Source organism: Haliotis cracherodii, unplaced genomic scaffold (assembly GCF_022045235.1).
Source record: "Haliotis cracherodii isolate W230 unplaced genomic scaffold, xgHalCrac1.p SCAF_15, whole genome shotgun sequence".
Classification (NCBI taxonomy): Eukaryota; Metazoa; Mollusca; class Gastropoda; order Lepetellida; family Haliotidae; genus Haliotis; species Haliotis cracherodii.
In genome coordinates this window covers 26,002,060-26,023,837 of record NW_027266270.1, presented here as the reverse complement: position 1 = coordinate 26,023,837, position 21,778 = coordinate 26,002,060, and the positions used below count along the sequence as shown (strand labels likewise).

General features: G+C 41.5%; 2 protein-coding genes across 2 annotated transcripts in view; one reads left to right on the top strand and one right to left on the bottom strand.

Annotated features, from left to right (window-relative positions):
- The window catches only part of LOC139461996 (leucine-rich repeat-containing G-protein coupled receptor 5-like), a 146,130-nt gene that overhangs the window by 77,858 nt on the left and 46,494 nt on the right, over positions 1-21,778 (bottom strand). The gene's annotated exons all lie outside the window — the stretch shown is intronic.
- On the top strand, positions 519-1,733 carry LOC139461616 (dentin sialophosphoprotein-like). The gene has a single exon (XM_071243085.1). The coding sequence runs from the start codon at positions 519-521 to the stop codon at positions 1,731-1,733; it is 1,215 nt and encodes a 404-aa protein (XP_071099186.1).

Below are 21,778 nucleotides of genomic sequence, written 5' to 3'. Positions count from 1 at the left end.
AATTTCACTTTTTTGTCTAACTTACACGACTGTTCAAAAGTAACACCCTCGCCATCGGGATAGGAACGCGAACATACCGCGTCACAGTCTCAAACACAGGGCCGTTCATGTGGCCGTGTGGAGTCAAAACAATCGCTACGCGGTCGAGATCCAGGCGGAAACACATCTCGCCGTTATGTCATGGCTAGTAATAGTTCAGTCGGACCAGTAAACCTTCAAATCAACCCTATCTGCTCACTGATACTCCCAGCTCTAAACTTCAACTTTTAAAGAGGAATAGTATTTTTAATAAAGAGAACACTAACTATTTCAATCAGTCATCGTTATCATTGTTGTCTGCATATTTTCCCTTTAATGTGTCAGTTTGGTTTAGCGCCGCTTTAAACATTATTTTAGTTATATCACGGCGTGGAAGATAACATTGGGTTTCAGGCAAGCTCGGAGTGATGCAATTGATGCAAGTGATACAAGTGATGCAAGCGATGCAAGCGATGCAAGCGATGCAAGTGATGCAAACGATGCAAGTGATGCAAGCGATGCAAGCGATGCAAGTGATGCAAGTGATGCAAGCGATGCAAGTGATGCAAGTGATGCAAGCGATGCAAGTGATGCAAGTGATGCAAGCGATGCAAGTGATGCAAGTGATGCAAGCGATGCAAGCGATGGAAGTGATACAAGTGATCCAAGCGATGCAAGCGATGCAAGCGATGCAAGCGATGGATACAAGTGATGCAAGTGATGCAAGTGACTCAAGCGATACAAGCGATGCAAGTGACACAAGCGATGCAAGCGATGCAAGTGATACAAGTGATGCAAGTGATACAAGCGATGCAAGTGATGCAAGTGATACAAGTGATGCAAGCGATACAAGTGATACAAGTGATGCAAGTGATGCAAGTGACACAAGTGATGCAAGTGATGCAAGTGATACAAGTGATACAAGTGATGCAAGTGATGCAAGTGATACAAGTGATACAAGTGATGCAAGTGATGCAAGTGACACAAGTGACACAAGTGATGCAAGCGATGCAAGTGATACAAGTGATGCAAGTGATACAAGCGATGCAAGTGATGCAAGTGATACAAGTGATGCAAGCGATGCAAGTGATACAAGTGATACAAGTGATGCAAGTGATGCAAGCGATGCAAGCGATGCAAGCGATGCAAGCGATGCAAGTGATACAAGCGATGCAAGCGATGCAAGTGATGCAAGCGATGCAAGTGATGCAAGTGATGCAAGCGATGCAAGTGATACAAGTGATACAAGTGATACAAGGGATGCAAGTGATGCAAGCGATGCAAGTGATGCAAGTGATGCAAGTGATGCAAGTGATGCAAGTGATACAAGTGATGCAAGTGATGCAAGTGATGCAAGTGATACAAGTGATGCAAGTGATACAAGTGATGCAAGCGATGCAAGCGATACAAGTGATACAAGTGATGCAAGTGATACAAGTGATGCAAGTGATACAAGTGATGCAAGTGATGCAAGTGACACGAGCGATGCAAGCGATGCAAGTGATACAAGTGACACGAGCGATGCAAGCGATGCAAGTGATGCAAGTGATGCAAGCGATGCAAGTGATACAAGTGATGCAAGTGATGCAAGTGATGCAAGTGATGCAAGTGATACAAGTGATGCAAGTGACACGAGCGATGCAAGCGATGCAAGTGATGCAAGCGATGCAAGTGATGCAAGCGATGCACGTGATGGATACAAGAGATGCAAGTGATACAAGTGATGCAAGTGATGCAAGGGATGCAAGTGATGCAAGTGATACAAGTGATACAAGTGATGCAAGTGATGCAAGCGATGCAAGTGACACAAGCGATGCAAGCGATGCAAGTGATGCAAGGGATGCAATGGATGCAAGTGATGCAAGCGATGCAAGTGATGCAAGCGATGCAAGTGATACAAGCGATGCAAGTGATGCAAGTGATGCAAGCGATGCAAGTGATGCAAGTGATACAAGTGATGCAAGTGATACAAGTGATACAAGTGATGCGATGCAAGTGATGCAAGTGATGCCGGCAATCAGAGGACCGTAATCAGGGTTAATCAGAGATTCAAGGATCCAGGCACGCCGAGCGGACCCTGCACAGCGAGTTGTGAAGATCAGATTTACCTGACTAGTTGCAGCAGATTTGTGTTTTTGGAGACACTGTGTGTCATTCGACACTTGCTCAAAAGTTGTTTGATCATTGTGACAACATTCAAGGCTTCAGTAAAATTATATGGCAGACATGCGGGGGGCATTTAAAATTTGATGCAGCAGTCACAAAAATGATGTCCGATGCAATTCCCTATTTGGACCTGTACAATATATTCCCGTGTTTCTTCAGGCAAACAACTGACTTGTCTTTGTATGTGATAGTGACGGGTGCCAGCGGTGGAGCATGATACGCTCACCTCTCCGCGAAGATCTGGTGGCATCACTATTTGAAAATGATTCATAAATGCATGCTCATGAACAACTCTAGTAATAGAGATTTCTTATGATTAAGGAAATACGGTTTGTCGCTTTTATGTATTAATTTTGAACAATAGTGTTCTCCAACTATTTGCTCTGGTACACTGTAGCTTCTGGTTATACAGGGGTCAATATCAAGCGTCTATCGTCGGAACAAATACTTAAATCAACATATGAAAGTGAATGTGCAATTGGAATCTTACAGTATCACACTGCGGTAACTCAACACAACATATTGACTTCAAATAGAGCAATGTCTCAAATTACTTTGAACAAATCCTTTCAAATCATACGCTGCGCTTGAAGTTCGGTCAATTGTCTGAATATCTACAGCTGGAATATTGCTGAGAGCGGCGTTAAGTAACAAACAAACAAACGATGTTTGTTAACCAGTTGAGCAAAGCCTCACTCTGATACTCTAGTCTGCCTCACTCTGATACTCTAGTCTCTATATTCAGACCAGGATAGAACCACCTGTTACTCCTAGTGATGAAGGGCATGTCTTGACGGTATGCAGACAACACGGTCATATTCATATACAGTTAAACTGAGACGTCAATTGAATGGACAAGAAGGAATTTCGTTTCCATTGACAACTGCGGAAGAAAACAATCAAACCGATATCAATTTACCTTCTGTGTTGTCTAACAGTCGACACATGTGATGGAGCGAGTCAAAACAATGAGATGCATTTCGGTTCTGCCAACCAGATGTCAACATTTCAACATTATGAGATCTATTTTTGTCATTCAAGGTTTTTCTTATCAATGTATGTTGAGTTACAAACGTTAGCGTGGTTGGTATGATTACTTCATGGGCATTTATTTGTTATTTTGTTGTTTAACGCCGCACTCAGAAATAGTCCAGCTGTATGACGGCGGTCTGTAAATAATCGAGTCTGGACCAAACACTCCAGTGATTGATATCATGAGCATCGATCCACGCAATTGGGATTGATGACATGCATCAACTCAGTAAGCAAGACTAACAACCCCATCCGTCAGTCGCCTCTTACGACTAGCATAATCGCCTTTTAAGGCAAGCATGCGTTGCCGAAGACCTATTCTACCCCGGATCATCATGGGCATTTGAAAAAAGTGAAATTTATATATGCTTACTGCTAAATTTAAAACGTCAAGAGAATAATCAGTCACGATCGTCCGACGAAACAGATTCCATTGGGCGTAAAAGGCAATAGAGCGAACAATTATATGAATGGGTCACTGAAAGTCAGTGATGACACCAGGTGTTCGCGTATGTTAGAGATCGAGGGGTTGATTCAAGGGCTCAAGCCAATTCACGGGATCGAGCTAAGTGTCGGACGTATTCTTCCTATACAATTTGGTCAGAGCCATATAACTGTATTAAGGTAATACATTATTCATTCAAAGACCTAGCTTGGGAAATATTCTTATGATTGAATTAGGTTTAACGCGCTTGAACAATATTTGAGTTCTCGGCATATCAGCTTGGTGATGCAGGAACGTCCGAATTATGTGAGGCAGGTCTGGTTAGACGTTTACCACTTTGGTGAATCCCACGAGCACCCGTATGGTGCTGACAAACCTGGAAACATTATCAATGGGATTTGAACTCACGATCCTAGGTTTCTGGTATGCCTAAAGGATGCAAATCGACACAGAGAATAGCGACGCCTTTGACTTCTAGGCCCCCCAGCACCCCAAGATATAAATATTTAATTTTCGTTGTGTAAAGTTTAATGTTTGACAACAAAAGCGAGAAAGCCATTTCCATGATCGCCAAAAACAAGTGCAAAGACCAGGGTCCATTGTCATATTCCGACTATTATATAAGTATGTCTTTATAAATCACTAATAATTCGTCGTGACACCAGGTGCTCACGAAAAGATTAGAGTGTCCTGCCTCACCAATGAAACCGTTACAAAGACATGCAAAGGCAAGGCAAGTCAAGTGTTCACCTTAACAAACAAGGGAGATATGGCAAAGGCAAAAATAGGTAATAGCATCTGACATCATTTTGCTCACTGATGCTTCAAATTAGAAAATGTCCTTCACGTGTCTACCATAACACTTTCATAAAGATCATATTCATTTCAATTACATTTCCTCAATCATTTTATCAGATCACGGAAACATTTGATGTTTCCTTCCGGTACAGTAGGTTAGTTCCCTCTAGAGTACAAGACAGAAACATCAAACAATGCAATTGAGCATAAAACATAGCACATCTCACAAAAGCGTCAGCAAATGACCAAAACACTGTTTTTGTCTCCTTTGAAGACTAAAGCAGTAATGCTCATATCGCCCCTTGCTACGAACATTACACTATAATTTGGTTATTCTGAAGATACGATTCGGAACGTCTTGCAGCATGAGTGTACATTCTTTGAGTAGAACCATACCATGTAATCCCCTGATGATGGAGCTATCGTTTGTCTTCACGGCACACTGCAATAACCTTTTACTACATCAACTGTCTGGCTCTGCAATCTATCAAATCCCGAGCACCTTCTTCGTTATGTAACAAAGCTCCATTTTGTGGCCATTCCACCAAAGACCATTGGGGACTTGGTCTGAAGAAAACAAGGCGGAACTGTATCCTAGCAACCGTGACGTTTTAAGACTTTTGGACCTAGCCCCAAGGAAAGGATGGACGTGATTTAGGATGTGTTCAAACATTCATATTGAAAATGCTTTCTTTTAAGCTATCGGCTTTGAAAATATCAATTATGTCAACGTAGTTCCTAAATAGATGTTTCTAAAGAATCAATTTTACAAACAAATCAAGTGCCATAAGGGTGTCGCTAAGGCGCGATCTCGGCTTCACAAAGGATCTGGTATGTAGACTTTGATATCATCAAGGGAGGTTTGGGTCGAACAGTGGGCACAATTAAGTCATTTCTTAGTTAAGCCAATCATCCGATTTGCGTTAATTTGGTCGAGGTTATGAATTCAAGACAATTATTACGTGAAAAAGCACGGATGATTATGTGAAGAAAAAAACCTGAACATGCAAAATATTCATGAATAGATCATATAATTTTGAATGTTCATGCTGTTCCCTTTGAACAAGCTGGAATCAGAAAAGTGACCGATAGAGTTGGCTGGCTTCCGTAGTGTTAGTGAACTTACATTTCCGTAACACATGGGCTTCAGAGGCAGTGATGTACACCTTTTCACTAAGCTTTTAGTTAAAAACGCTAAATGCCCAAGCGCATATTTTCAAATCAGACATAAAGAATGGAATCGTGAAGGTTTATTAAGTAAACTGAAACTTCAATGCCTTCGGGGATTTCATATTCGTGTCTCAATCACAAGCAGGGAAACATGGTGCCAGCGCAACGGACGCGACTGTCAGAAATTGAAAGAAACTAGACCCCCGAATAATTGCAAAGCTCCCCCTGAGACGCAAAGCGCAAGCACAGTGACATGGCACAGTGCATCATGTATATTTTTCTGGAGTGAGTGTGTATAGTCTTACAAAGCTTTTAGCAATATGCCAACGGGGACTCGTACATTTACCCATGTGGAGAATCAAACCTGGGCCTTTGGCGTGACGAGAACGATTGAAACAAGAAGCTATCCCATCGCCCCTATTTTTTCTTGAATATTGAATACAGATTTGTTTATTTATTTATTTATTTTTTTATTTTCGGGGGGGGGGGGGGGGGGGGTGGAGGGTTGGCGGAGAGAATATGCAGCAGTTTGACACATTGAGGGGTCTTGCATACCATATACTTAACGCAATGAAGTCTTACAATGTGAAACGCGAGAATGAGAAGAGAGGGATTTATCGCTTCCCACTCGAAATCGTCAATGTGTGATATTGCATCAAAATGTAAATATGAAACTTAGATTATGCAATGAATTTAATGAGACTGTCCTGCACATTGTCAGTGGATGCCTAGCTTTGGCACAAACACAACATCTTAAGCGACATGAAGGAGTGGCTTGATCACTTTATTACGGTCTCGCAATGCTTTTGGTTTTGACACAGACGTTCATCCATAGTACGACCCGGAATATGTAGAGGATGTCAAGGAAAATGATAAATAGAAAATTCTTTGGAATATGCCCGTTTACAGCCTCAGTCCTATCCAGGCCAACAAACCTGCTCTTGTCCTTTTTGATAAATCCAATGAAATCATTTATATCATTGAATTTCTGTCCCTTTTGACACTAATGTGATTAACAAGATTCAGGAACAACATGGCAAATATGCGGACCTCGCTTTCGAAATGACACGCTTGCATCCCAAGAACCAAGTTGTCCGACTCCCCATTGTTCTCGGTGCTGTGGTTTGGAACCTCCCAATCTGTTGACTGACATTTGGAGAGTACCGGGGTTTGCTACCAGGAATACAGCCCTTCTGACAATATTGTTAATGCAGAAGGCTGCAGTGTTGGGGAGTCTTCACATTCTCCGAAAAGTTCTGGGTGGGTTTGACTAGGCAGCGCTTCCTGGGAGATGTCCCATTTGCTGTCTGGGACAAGGGCCCTGAGCTGATGATGAGCCTAACCAGCCTGACTGTGCCAGGATCAACCAAACCCTATTTGCTGCATTTTGTATTTTAATCTGTGAGTGAGTGAGTGAGTGAGTGAGTGAGTATGGTTTTACGCCGTTTTTAGCAATATTCCAGCAATATCACGGCGGGGGACACCAGAAATGGGCTTCACACATTGTACCCATTTTAATCTGTAATTACTACAACTACTACTGCTACTACTACTACTACTACGTCATTTATATTGTGCATACTACCACCACCACCACAACCACCACCACTACTACTAATAATAATACTGATGATAATAGAATTTCGCGACTGTCTAAAATTGCTTCAATTTCTGTACTAATATCTTAAAACCTATACATTACTTATTTGTTCCTTTACCACTTCACACGAAATACATTCACTTTACGTCATCAAAAATGTACGTAAAAAATGTATTCCCTGATAGAAAAGAAACGACAGCGGGTTCGTGGGGCACCGCCATCCTAGAAAAGCCGTACCGGCGATCATAACCTGGTGAATCCCGGATTCGAACCAAAGAATGTGACAGAGCCATAGACACAAAATTATGAGCATATACTCAATGGCAAAAGTAACACTCCTTGTCTAATACATCATTTGTAATACTGTAGAAGGGCTTAGCTCAGGGAATTGAAGATGAATAGACATTTTATGTTTTAATTAGGCTGAAGATGGAACATCACAGGCTTTTTAAAGATTTTTTAAAGAACTTTCAAATTCAACTTCTGCCTAGCGCGTATGAAGTTCTTATTTCAAAAAGTCAAAGCTAAAGAATAATCAGTCTCAATTAACGGTTGACACAGATTCGACAGGGCGTCAATATCAACAGTAAGTGTTTGTTTGTTATCTAACGCCGCTCCCAGCAATACTCCTGCATACAACGGCGGCTTGGAGACAAACGACTGTGGACGAGGCAATCCAGTGATCAGTGTCATGAGCAATCAATCAACCAAGTCACAAGATCTGACAATCCGAGCCATTGGAGTAAGTGCCAGTGAGTTAGGAGGTGTACAACTGTTAAGGTCATAGTGTGAGATAGCATCGCGACGCATGCTGACAACAAAACCTTTTCCATAATCACAAGAAATCCGACTATTTCACACGAGCATGTGTTTATGAATCACTATCGAATAGCGATGAGACCACGTTTTATAATAGGTGAGCTTATCCTGCCCATCCGGTGGCATCCGTCACTGGGGCATATCTATCAAGCAACGCATCATATTTAGTCACTGCTTCTGAATGTCTGCCATAAAATCTCTGGAATAACCTGACCACGCTTTTAATGGTACAATCTTGATTGAAAAGCTTAGCTGTAAGCGAAATGGGTCTTCCCTTGAAACTTGTATATGCACATGCTTTTAATTACCTCCACAGCTGGGAACCGTAGACGCCGTTCCCCTGAGCTGATGGACTATATATTGCTACACATATAAAGGAAATTCACGATTGAAAAATCGAAATCACGTCTTGTGTCACACAGCTTGGTAGAGGTTGCCATCATTTGAATTTCTATGCATAGATATGTCACTGAATATGATTTCTCAGTTGTGGCTTTGATTGCCAACTCCAGTGGATAGATAAGGTGAAGGTCATAAAACTATGCATTTATCTAGTCATTGTAGAATTCTTTATTTCTTTGGTGGCGTTAAACAACAAACAAACAAACTTGTCTAAAAGCCTTATCTCCACAGTTGACAAATATATATTGTCTATCGGGAAATTCAGAAATTCACATATGGGTAGCTAACTATTTCTGAGTAGAGTTACTTTCTGTTTAAGCAAATTGATCACATCGATTTCAAATTGTAACAAAATGATGTTTCGGAATTCCTTTCTTTGAAAGAAAGGTCCTGTTGGTTGGAGAATGTCCCTCTTAATTTATCACGTGGATAGTTTTTGAACTTGAACACTTTGTCCTGGTCTGAGAGTTTATAACTTCAAGTAAATCTGTTGAGCTTTTCAAGATCCACAAGTGATGAACCCACTAATCTCATATATTCCCTGAAAATATCTCATTAGGCCTTGTTTGATCTTTGGCAGAATTATTGTTTGTAGTTTTGACATGGATGTGGTGGTACATTTGTCGGATTCTTCATATGGATTGTTATGAAGCTTACGAATCCATTACAAAGCTGGAATCGATTTACTCTCGTGGTAAAAGGTCAGTTATTTTTTATCATTCCCACTGAAACGACACAAAATATATCTTGCAATTGTTGTTTTCTACATGGTTAGAAGATCAACTGTAATAAGACTAAAGTCCACGCAATCTCTTTGTGTCAGTAAGGCTGCGTTCACACAGTGCCGATTATGGCTCCCGTTTGAGATCAGACAATGCTACGACACAAAAAGTGAAAATGTCGGATTACTATCCTCAATGATCTGGAATGTCCTATAATTGTCTGAACAGCGTAGCGTATACCCTCGTAACGGAGTCCTACGGTACGGGAAAGGTCCAGAGAGGTCGGCCATGCACTCCCGACAGTATGGTGCGTCCCGTAACATTCGGGAAACTCAAAACGCCGATTTTGTCTGGTCGGATTACAATCGTGACTATGTCGTGAGAGATTCTGCTGTATCGGATCAAACGCGTCACAATTTCCTGTGTTGTCTGGATGGTGTCCTGTGGACCGGGAAGCTGTCCTGATGAACGGACTTGATTTGAAGAAAATGTTCTTTGCCGTTTCTTGTCGATTGAGTCCAGATTGCGGCCAGATCTTGCCGAATGCGAACAGTCTTTGTTGGTTCACTGTCCGGGCATTTTCTGATCTCTGTCAGATGGCATTCGGGAGAATCGGGACACTGTCGGGACGGATTTGGTCGTTTTTTACCATGCGGAAGTTACAAATCGGATCAGATTCGGATTGAGAACGGGAGAATCGGGACGAATTCGGCGGGAAACGGCTAAATCGGGACGCTTCCTGAACAATATCTGATTGTTGTCATTAAATAAATGTTTTTACAAATTTGTGAATTTCCCGCCACGAATCACACGATCTTGATCAGACGTTTGACAAATTTTAGGACGGCAGTAAAAATCCTGAATGTGTGACTGAGGCCTATATTTATCAGCACAGTTTGTTTGCCGTTATTGAGTTCTTTTTTTCTCCCAGTATCACAATAACGATCCCTTCATGGCACGTGACACAGTCAGTGCTGTATCATAGCCATGACATTTCAATAATTATTCAATTAATCACTATCTTATCAGTTTTGTTGTAGATTCCTTAACCGTTCCAATATGGTACTTGTTACCATTCCTGGCGCTGACCAATAAGAGGACGAAACAAGGACTGGTCGGCTCGGTGTCCGTGTTTGAGTGGGGTATCCATGTTAAACTGCAGCATGGTATCTCAGCGGGCTAGCACTATAGAACTAGCATTAGTCCGAACTAGTACAAGAAATTACACACAGATACACACGAACACACACACACGCACGCACGCACGCACGCACGCGCAACACAACCACACACATCAACAAAAACTTTAACATTAACTAAACCCAATTTCACCTAACTCACATCACCATCTCGACACAAACACACACACATAAACACATATGCTCGAACGCGTGCACACACACACACACACACATATATATATATATATATATATATATATATATATATGTGCGCGTTCGAGTATATGTTTATATATATATATATATATATATATATATATATATATATATATATATATATATATATATATATATATATATAAACACATATACTCGAACGCGCACACAGACACACACACAAACACACATAAACAAACACACAGGTCACCATCCGCAACACAGTGACTAGGACTTTGTTTTTAGTTATATCCTGTATTTGTCTTTGCACAAATTACAAGTATAATTGTGTTGGATGTGACGCAGTAAAGACAGGCTTTGATGTTTCCCAGACCTTGATTGGGCAAACGCTGGGCTAGGCTGAGCTTAAGTTGAATTAGATATGGGAGGCTCAGTGGGACTAGGTCGAGACACAGGCAACCATCATGCATGGCACTTGGTACTCGGTCTGGGGTCGACATAATGAACTAGGCTCAACATTATGCATCCTATGTACAGAAATGACACTAAAAAGATGCATCCCAGATGGCACTATTACCATTGAGAGTTCGTACAACAGAGGGGAAATCAATAGCCGTCTGTGAGACGAACCCCAGGCGTGTTAACTCAAGAGACGTGTGTCGTGATGTTTGACTGCACCGATGTCTGTTTAGAGAGTCCTTCGTTTAATTTCTTGTTTAACTTTTAACACCATGTCAGTTATTCAAAGGTGTAACAGGTCCTAGTCGTTTTCACCACCAGCAATGCTGATAAAACAAGGATCACAGACGCAATCTGGAGTGAATGAGCTGGGTTTGGCGCGCTTTTAGTGATACCAGCAGGGCGTAATAGGGAATCGAACCTTCGTCATGACGAGCGAACGCTTGAACCACTAGGCTACTCCATCACCCTTCATCATCTGGAATCATCGAGCATCAAGTCCCCTTAAGTTTAGTTTGAATACTCCTTGGTGGATGTATGTGCGTATGTCTTTAGCTACGCATGCTAAACTGTCGAGCAAAGTAAAGTATAAACCCATGTGACGTTGGTAACAAGTGAAACAAACATGAAATAGTTATTCGATGGATTTATTTGATACGGGAATCTCAGTTGTGTTTTGGTTCTCATGTTTTCCACTATTTTTGCGACTGTTTCCATGCTAGTTACGTTTGTAATAAACTGTTTGGTCATATCCTGTTTCCAAGCGTATATTTGCTTTTCCCCGACAGGTTACTGAAATTACTTACTGCTATATAGGTTAATAAATTTCGTGTTAAGTTCTGTGCTTTAATGTGGGTGTCACATTCAACGAGACGCAGGTTTCAAACGTTTACAACTTACGATCCGGAGTTTGCTGTTGAAAGAAAACAAGGTTCATGATTAGAAGATCCTGTAACAACTAATGGAGCCTTTACACAGGATGGCGACCTTTGTGCCTCCCGTGTGCGACCATAAAATTTGCCAGGTCGTCGATGGAGGTTAAAAGGAGGCAGAATGGTTGCCTAGGTCGTTCCAAGGTGCTACACAGGAGGTTCAGACATCGCTATGGACGCCATGGTCGCTGTGAATTTTTGAACATGTTCAAAACATTCGCACAAAGGTCGCAGAGGAGGTTGGTTGCTCAAAGGTGGCTCAAGGGAGGCAGGAAGGAGGCACAAACATTGCCGTTGCTGCAGAATGAAGGCATAGTGGTCGCCCAATGGTCGCCAGGTAATGAATGCGTTCTGCTGAAATTTTGTCCCGTAAATCTGGGCGATGCTTCTGCCTCCCTTGTGCCGTCTTTCGGCGACCAACAGCGTGCATTGAACGATGAGTATGGCGACCGCCGTGCCTCCATTCGGCGACCACGGCAACCTTTGAGACACCATGGCAATGCTTCTGACTTTTTTCTGAGTCCTTTGAGCAACCTGTAGTGCCTCCTCAGCCTGCCTATGAATAGAGGGCTTGTACCTGCAGTGTTTGGTTGCAGATGCTGAACAACTCGAGCAGTTACTGCTGAACAACTGCTGGAGTAGTTACATAGAAACATGATTTTCTGGGTTCAGGCGAACATTGAGCGTCCTGGCCACTTTTTGATCGCTCACAGGTGGCACAAAGGTCGCAGCCCTGTGTAAAGGGGGCTTATATAACACAGGGCACAGATTTGCTTTGCCAAATCACATTGCTTCTGGGCAATGAAAACATGTGACGGAAACGACAAAAAACTTCTTTCATCACTTGAAATTATTTGTGACCATTACCAGGGTTTTTTACACGATCGTTGTCATCCAGACTCCAGATGAAGGCAAGACGAACACAACGAGAGAAGAAAAACACTGTTGAAATTACCGATTGTAATAAACTGCAGATATACCGCACACCACAAGATTACGATTGGTGCAGTGATACATATCAATTATGGCTTTTTTTGTTCAATTATGCTGCTCTTATTCATCACGACAAACGTATTTCGTTCTCGTCCAGAGAATAGGGAAGAACTATAGTTTGTGTGTTGGTCTGTGTTGGATAAATCGTGGACATTCCACAGTATCATTTTATGAAGACGTGAAGACGACATGGCAGGTAGGTTATGAAAAAACCCAACGCCTACGCGTTTGTTGAAAAGTCTTGGAATTGTTTGATTGATATTTATTACCATCAAACTTACGTCTTTGTTGTCAAACGGCCCACGTGGGTGGGTGTTAACATGACGTCACCCGTTTACGCATTAACCAATGAAATTCGTCTGTTATCATGACGTCATATTGACCTGTCATATCACTCGTATAAGCTCCGCCCACTAGAGAGCGGTAGTCCCTACCACAGATATCCCTTTAATTACACCGGATGCTATATTCTAGTAATATTACGTTACATGGCAGAATGATGGACCTCCCTATCCGCCGGGTCTTCCTGTACTACACAACACGGCTTTATGAAGCTGTAAACATAAACGAGGATTTGAACAAATTACAGCAAATGTATTTGAAATCAATTCCTATCATTTTCTCTATGATGTAGGCCATATTAGACACATAATACATCGACACTAGCTTTTGTGGAGATATAGGGGCTTTCATCTCTAGTTATTATTCATTGGAAGAACACAATGGCCGACGTGTATTGCCCGCTGATGAGAGAAGAGCAAAGGGGTACATCTCCTTTGAGAAGATCATGGGCGTATTCGTTTGCGCAGTCGTGACTTCGCCCTGGTTTAGACCGGAACAAACGTATATGAAACGTGTGAATTCGAGTTTTAAGCCATGTAGACAGAGCCCAGTTGTGGTCGGTAAACTGCAAATATCATTAATGATGAAGGACCTCGGATTCAAGTTGTGAGAACCCGCAAGGATCCCGGTTAAGAACATAGGTCCCATATTGTCGTAAGAGGTGACTAAATGGATCGGGTTGTTAGACTCGATAACTTGGTTGAATGAATGTCATCGTATCTCGTTTACGTGTATCGATGCTCACGATGTCAATCACTGGATTGTCTGGTCCAGATTCGATTATTTACAGACCGTCGTCAAATAGCCGGAATATTGCTGACTGTAGCATTAAAAAACATTGTCAAACAAATAAACAAACAAAACAAAGCGAAAGGCAACAAAGTAGAGCTCCTTTCAGCACAAATATATTCATTACTAGGTAGGTGATCTCAGCTAAAGTGACGCGTCAGTTATAAGAAGGAAATGTCAACGTCGTCATATTAATCCCAGTCAGTCGCAATAAACGACGTAGTTACCGAAGACTCGGTTAATATTTCACATTACTGTTATTTTTTAATACGATGTATGTATAAATGCCACGGGTTATCAATGGTCTCAGTATACATTATTTTGCCCGGCAGTTAATTTCCCTTAAATGGATGCCAGCGTTGAAACATTTTAATTTAAATAAACATTTCCCCTGTTTTTCAATTTCAAGGCAATTTTATTTATCTTGATTTGACTATTTGAAGGCAAATACATAACAATATGTTGTTTGTACTGAACACGACACCATGCTGCAGGGATATAGGGACAATAAAAAAATAGTTAATAATTTTAGCGTTATAACCACAAAAAATACCTGTCGTAACTGAAGCAATGTGAACAGTCTCACTGGCTCAGTTCAACCTACTGAGGAGTGGTGGGATAGCCGAGCGGGTAAAATCTTAACTCGTCTCGCCGAAGACCCTGGTTCGATTCCCCGCATGGGTACAATGAAATCCCATTTGTGGTGTGGGTTTTGCAGAAATACAATTAAAATCTGCGCAAAACAACAGTGACTGAGTGAGCTTGGGCGTCTAGCCCACCGCTCGTAAACAGACCAATAACTCATTACGAAAACCCACACCCACAAATGTGAGTTTACATTGCGTTTAAACTACCGAGGAGATGCCGTTCTTATCCTATAAAAGCACCACCATTCACCACCAGAACTGTGCTTGGGTAGTGATGTTCCGATCTACCTCTCACGTCGCTAATTCAGAACATTTCGCTCGTTCATGAGAATTAATTTACTTGGCAGCTATTTTAAGCGTGTTTCCTTTCGAATCGAGCTCAAAACGAAGCTGTGACAATGCATGGGTCCATGTTATTTATCATTATAGAATAGAGATCTGGCCTTGACAACTGAGGATACCCTCCATGGGGTCGGGAACCTCCATGGAGTCGGGAACCAGCATAATAAGAAATAGGGCGCTAATGGGCGCTACATCATATTATAGCTAAAATGGATAGAATTATCATTAACCGCCCGCATGTTATCAGAAATGAGCGGGCCACTGTAACTTGATAATGCCCTCATATTACTTGACGACGGGCCATTATCACGCCCGTTGTTAGGTGACGTCATAGGACAGGGATATGTGACGTAACGTTCAATAGTGACGTTATCTGGTTTGTTCTATGACGTTTCCATATTTGTAAAAGTGGGTCAGTGACATTCGTGTTGATTGCAGTAAATGTTTCAAAACCGATATTGTTGTTTCTTTTTATTTGATAACAAATTCCATCAGTTTTAGCTATAATAACGGTAACGCTATTTTTCAGGGCATTATCATTTGAAGAAGCCCTCGGTCTTTTTCAACCGCCCTCCTTCGTCGGGCTGTTTATGGAAGACCTCGGGCTTCTGTAAATGATAATGCCCTGAAAAATAGCGTTACCCTTATAACACAAAGGAAGCTGTCATAATCACTGGTCGTGCTGAGTAGTGATTGAGTGAGTATGGTTTATACGCCGCTTTTAGCAATATTCCAGCAACATCACGGCAGGGGACACCAGGAATGGGCTTCACACATTGTACCCATGTCGGAAATCGAACCCGGATCTTTGGCGTAACGAGCGAACGCTGTAACCGCTAGGTTACTCGACTGCCCCTGGTGCTGAGTATGTGTTTCAGCATTGACATGTTTATGAAGCTTAGAGGCATAAAACGATGTGCTTGCGTGTTCAAATAATACGTACTTTTCGACAAGGCATACATCACAAGTTATTTAAGTATTGATTTTCTTGCATAAATGTGAGAAAAATCCATATCGGCTTTACCGGGGAATGTTTTGTATATAACATTAACAGACAAGAATGGTCTCATCATCCGATATATTATTCATATTTTCTTAAAGGTTCTTTGTGGGGTTTGCCTTTGACAATATTATAATTGCTAAAATGTTATGGCTGCTACAACATTAGGATGGTTCGATTCCTTTCTTAGTACGCGTTGTATACCTTGGCGATTCTATTTACTCCACTTTTATTCCTTTTCAACGATTTCCAAACACGTTATCATTGGCGTAAGCTCTATCACTCGTTTTGCTACGTGAGTTTGATAACCTTTACGTAATGTTCAGTCTCATTAAAATCAGATCTGAGTTCTCGCTACCGCTAAACAAAGATCTGAGGACATCCCATTACAGGTCACGTCAGACCGACCTAGCTCAGACTTTGACCCACCAATGGATTGACCAATCAGAAGGCAGCTTTCTCGTGCTTCACGGCACAAATTTCAAATTGGCGACTAGGCTTCGAAACATATTTTGACAAATTCTATATTACAAATTTGAAACCTGAACAAAGGAACATTCTGGAATGGCTAATAGATGGTCTCGCTTGTTGGATTCAGTCGTTAAACCCGCAACTATCGTTCGGACTACCCCGTGTGAAAAGTTTTCGAGGTTGCATGATTAGAAATCACATCCCGACTGTCACTTTCATAATCTGGTAAGCGACGTTCTGATTAGTCGGATGAAAGGTCGTTCTGACGTGACCCCCAATGGGATGTCTTCAGATCTCTGTTTAGCGGTAGCGAGAACTAAGGTCTGATTTTAATGAGATTGCGTAATGTTTGACGTAAAATTTGTTGAAATGATTGTATTTTTACTACGTCATAACGCTAATGATAACGTATCATTATTATTATTATTATTATTAATAATAATTTATTATTACAAAAAATATATAGATTCATGTTTTGTTATTCACAACAAAAAACGTCATAAAAAGCAGCATTGCATGTTAACAGTGCATCCTTTCGGATCCTTTCAAAGCCAAGCGAGGCCCTGCAATTGTACATTCCATCCTTCGACTTAATGAAGTCTGAAGTTACTGTTTGTTTTAGCCAAGACAACTGTGCAGAAAAAAACCTTCGAGTGGAAGTTTAAATGTAAAATTTAAAAAACTCCGTGAACCGTTCTGTCTCTGCATTACACTTGAAAGTTTCAAGAACAACACGTGTTCTGTGAGGACGTTCTCCCGCTGACTTGCCAGCCACTCTGGTGGAACATAATTTGAAACATCAGCTGCCGCTCTCGATTCAAGACACACCGAATCAATTTCGACACATTTCGCTGGGAGGAAATTAAAACTATAGAAAAACCAAAAATGGCAACACGGCAAATACCCGAGGACAGAACAAACACGTCCCTCTCATAGCCGCGAACCTCGTCTGCATATAGATCGAAAGTTGAAGGGAAATAGTCTCGACATGTCTGTTGTCCCTCAATGGCGTAGGTCTCAACAAGGAAACACTAGAAGCGAGGACATTGTGAGCTCGCCTCTCCCTTCTCGCGACCACGGTTGCTTTCAAAACCAGCTGGGAATAATGCATGAGGTCAGTTGTCGAAGATGGTGGTTGTAGCGCCTACCCTGGCCCTGGCGATGTTTCGAAGACTGGAATACATGTATGCATGATGGGTAATGTCACGGAAACTCGGCGTCGCGTACACTAAGGCATACACAAGCGGTTGATGGGGATATTTATGATGGCGGTACGTGACGTTGACAATTGCACCTTTGTCATCATCTGATGAAACATTAAAACAGTGAAAGGGTGAGTTGATTTTTTTCACCCCTTATAACAGTATTCCAGCATACTACATCTGGCATTACTACATCTGGGTCCCGTGAAGATCCGGAGTAGAATAATTCCTCATCAACCAAAGCTTGCCGTAAGCACCGACCATGCTTGTCATAAGAGGCGACTAACAGGATCGGGTGGCCCGACTCGCTGACTTGGTTGATGCATGCCATCGTATTCAAATTGCGTGGATTGGTGCTCAAGATATCAATCACTAGATTGTCTGGTCCAGACTCGATTATTTACAGACCGCCGTCATATAGCTGGAATATTGTTGAGTGCGGCGTAAAACAACACACCAACCAACCAACCAATCGCCCCTCGTAAACAAAAGAGAAATGTAGTCGTTTATCATGATTTGGTTGTTTGTTGTTCACCGCCGCACTTACCAATATTCCAGCGATATGACGCTGGTCTGTAAATAATCGAGTCTTAGCCAGACAATCCAGTGATTGACAGCATGATCATCGAACTACGCATTTGGAATACAATGACTTGCATCAACCAAGTCAGCGAACCTGACCAACCGACCCCGTTAGTCGCCTCTTACAACAAGCATGGGTTGCTGAAGACCTGTTCTAACCCGTATCTTCAGGGGTCCCACCCTTTCGCCCCACCCTTCCATCGAAAACGTGACTGATTGCGCGTTGGCCCGTTGTTCACAAATTAATCACTGGATTGTCTGGTCCAGATTCGCCGTCACATAGCTAGGACATTGTTGAGCGCGGCATGAAACAACTAACAAACCCCCATCCATTTCATCTTACGCAGACCCAAAGGGCCCTGGTATACCAACTGCGAGACCATGCGTAGTTTCTAACAAGCCAATGAGGCTTTCAAATTACCTCAAGCCGCAGTTTAGAAGCCATCGAAGACCACACTGTACGCTGAGGACTATTTGTTCTATTTTATCAATAGCATCACCTTACCTCGATCCCTTAACAACTTCCCCCGCCAGATTCACCGACACATGCTGTTTCAAACACTGATCTCATATTTTGCGTCAAGAATCCCTCGGGACGGGTATTAGATATCAATTTCTTTTTCTTTTACTGGATCGTCGCGCAGCATTGTTAAAGGGCGAATCGGTGCTGAAAAGCAGAAGTCCAACAAAAACGAGATTTGATTACCGTCAAGAAGTTCATGGAAGGCCCGAGTATAATTTCATCTCCCAAAGAACCAGACAGCAAGCTCAGGACAGCGAAAGGTAAATTACATTACTAACTGTAGTTCAGGGATAATTTGCTTTCGAAAATATCCTATTTATATGGATATATGCAAAAATCCTTGAACGCATAAAAAGTAAGAGGACTATTTTTACGTATATTTCTTTTGATTGGCAGCCGTCGTATTAATTTCCTCCGTGAACATTTTAGGACCATATTGTATCAGGATGAGAACCATTCTAGCAATTTATCAGCTAAAAATATTTTTATGCGACTTGAAAGTCCATCAATACCATCGATAACTGTAGCTATTAGTGCCTTGTTTGTGGAATACATGCAAAATGGTGTCTTTGAAGCAGAGACTTGTGATTTAGGTGTGAAAATGTATCTTGAGGGCAGGGCGATTATGTTGGTTGCAAGGGGACTTGGAAAGGTCGGGATGCGGTTCCATGCGTAATTCACAACGAAGGTTGGGGTGTCGTAAATAACTTTAAGACAACTTAATTGTAACTCGTTAGTCTAGAATTGCAGTGTGTATCTATAAGGCAAGAATGCACTCGTGAGTGAAAATAACACAAGTGGACGATTACAGATCATGATGATGTGATGATTGTAATCCACTGTACAGTGATGTTACAATCTTTCATATCAAAGAATACAACCCGTTATCATGTGAATCAGATAAATTATATAAACAAACACATTCCATAATCAAACGAAATATCTGCTCAAAGCAGAGTACATTGTGCGATTCCGACTATATCATAATCATGTGGTTATGAATCACTATCACGATGTGATGGTATGAGTTGTTAACGAAGATGTGAGCGTATCCTGGCACCCGCCACAAACACATGCAAAGGCAAGTCAAGTGTTTGCCTGAAAACACGGTATCATGTGATACAAGACTAAATAGGTAAGAGCATCAGACATCAGTTTCGTCTCTGATGCCTCACATGTGAAAATGTAATCCACATGTCTAGCATTAACACAACTTTACTCAGGCCTTGAATAGTGTACCCCTGATCAAACAACTCAATAATCATCTTAACAATTTGTGATGAATGTTGTCAACAGTAGTCACAGGGTATGTAGCAGTGGTCAGTTTCAGCAACGATCCACGTCGATGGGTAAGATGCTACACAAACAACCAGGTCACACAGAAACGTCAAAGACAGCATCTTCTCAATGTGTAACAAGGGGCAACGTCAAATATTACATCTCAGTGTGTAACAATAAGAAAGGTCAAAGATTACATTTCCTCAATGTGTAACAATGAGAAACGTCAAAGATTACAATTTCTCAATGTGTGACAAGGAGAACCGTCAAAGATTACATTTTCTGAAATATATATAAATTGTCAATACAAGAGAAAAACCGAGTCCGGATAATCCGCCCAAACAGATTAAAATTTGACGTAAAGGGCAAAATAGCTGTGAAAATTAAAAGTGTTCTCAATGTGTAAGGAGAACCGTCAAAGGTTACATCTCCTCATTGTGTAACAAGGAGAAACACAAATAAGTATATCTCCTCAATGTGTACAACGAGAACTGTTAAAGATTAAATTAAATTAAATGCAAGAGAAATATCCAGTCCAGATAATCCACCCAGCCAGATTAAAATGTAGCGTAAAGGGCAAAATACTAGCAGCTGTGAAAATTAAAAGTGTTCTCTATGCGTAACACGGAGATACGTCAAAGATTACAACTCCTCAATGTGTAGCGTAGAGAAAACGTCAAAGCCTTCATCTCCTCTATGTTTAACAATGAGCGACGTCAAAGGTGACAACTCCTCCATAAGGAATAACGTCAAATATTACATCTTCTGAAATGTATATATATGTATAAATTCCCAATGCAAGAGAATAACCCATCCTCGATTATCCGACGAAACAGATTAAATTCTGACGTAAAGGGCAAAAAATAGCCGTGAAAATTAAAAGTGTTCTCAATTCGTAACAAGGAGATACGTCAAAGCTTACAACTCCTCAATGTGTAACAAGGAGAAACGTCAAAGCTTATATCTCCTCTGTGTGTAACAACGAGACGTCAAAGAAGGAAGAGATGTTTTTTTGTGGAGCCGTCAAATAGAGTACACATTGTTATAACAAGAAGGTATCTCAGTTTGCTTACCGACATCAAAGACAACTCACATCCAAACGTTGTGATTACATTGGAGACAGAACGGGACTTCAGGCCGTGATCTAGCGAATTATCTGTCGTACAAGGCACATATTTGTTGAACCGAGCCATTCCGGAAAGAAGGTTCCAATAGATGACATTTGGTCCAAGACGTCATGGCATCAACACACATATTGGCACAACCAGAGTTAGTATTTACATTTTTCCACAAAATAAAATAATTTGTCACGAAGCGGCTGTCAGATATTGATGGGTTATTTTCATACGGACACTGACTCACTCTGGCTGCTTGCAAGCCCCTGATCAGTTTCGAATAAGCCATACGTCTTGTCGTTCATGTAATCTGGTACAACCACATCAGAATACAATGGAAACTTTACATGGGGCATTGCAGCTGTTGTCTCTGTTGCTGAGGATATTTTATATCTCATGAATATTACATCAGACACCTGCTGACAGTGATAACAGTTTTGACTGCTTGCGTTGGATTTGAAAACAAAGAAGACCCATGTGAACCCGCGTTGACCAAGGTATAGACAAATCTCAGATCATGTTAACTGATTGACGTCATACTTCGGTTGACCAAAGTCGCCCATACCTACTGAA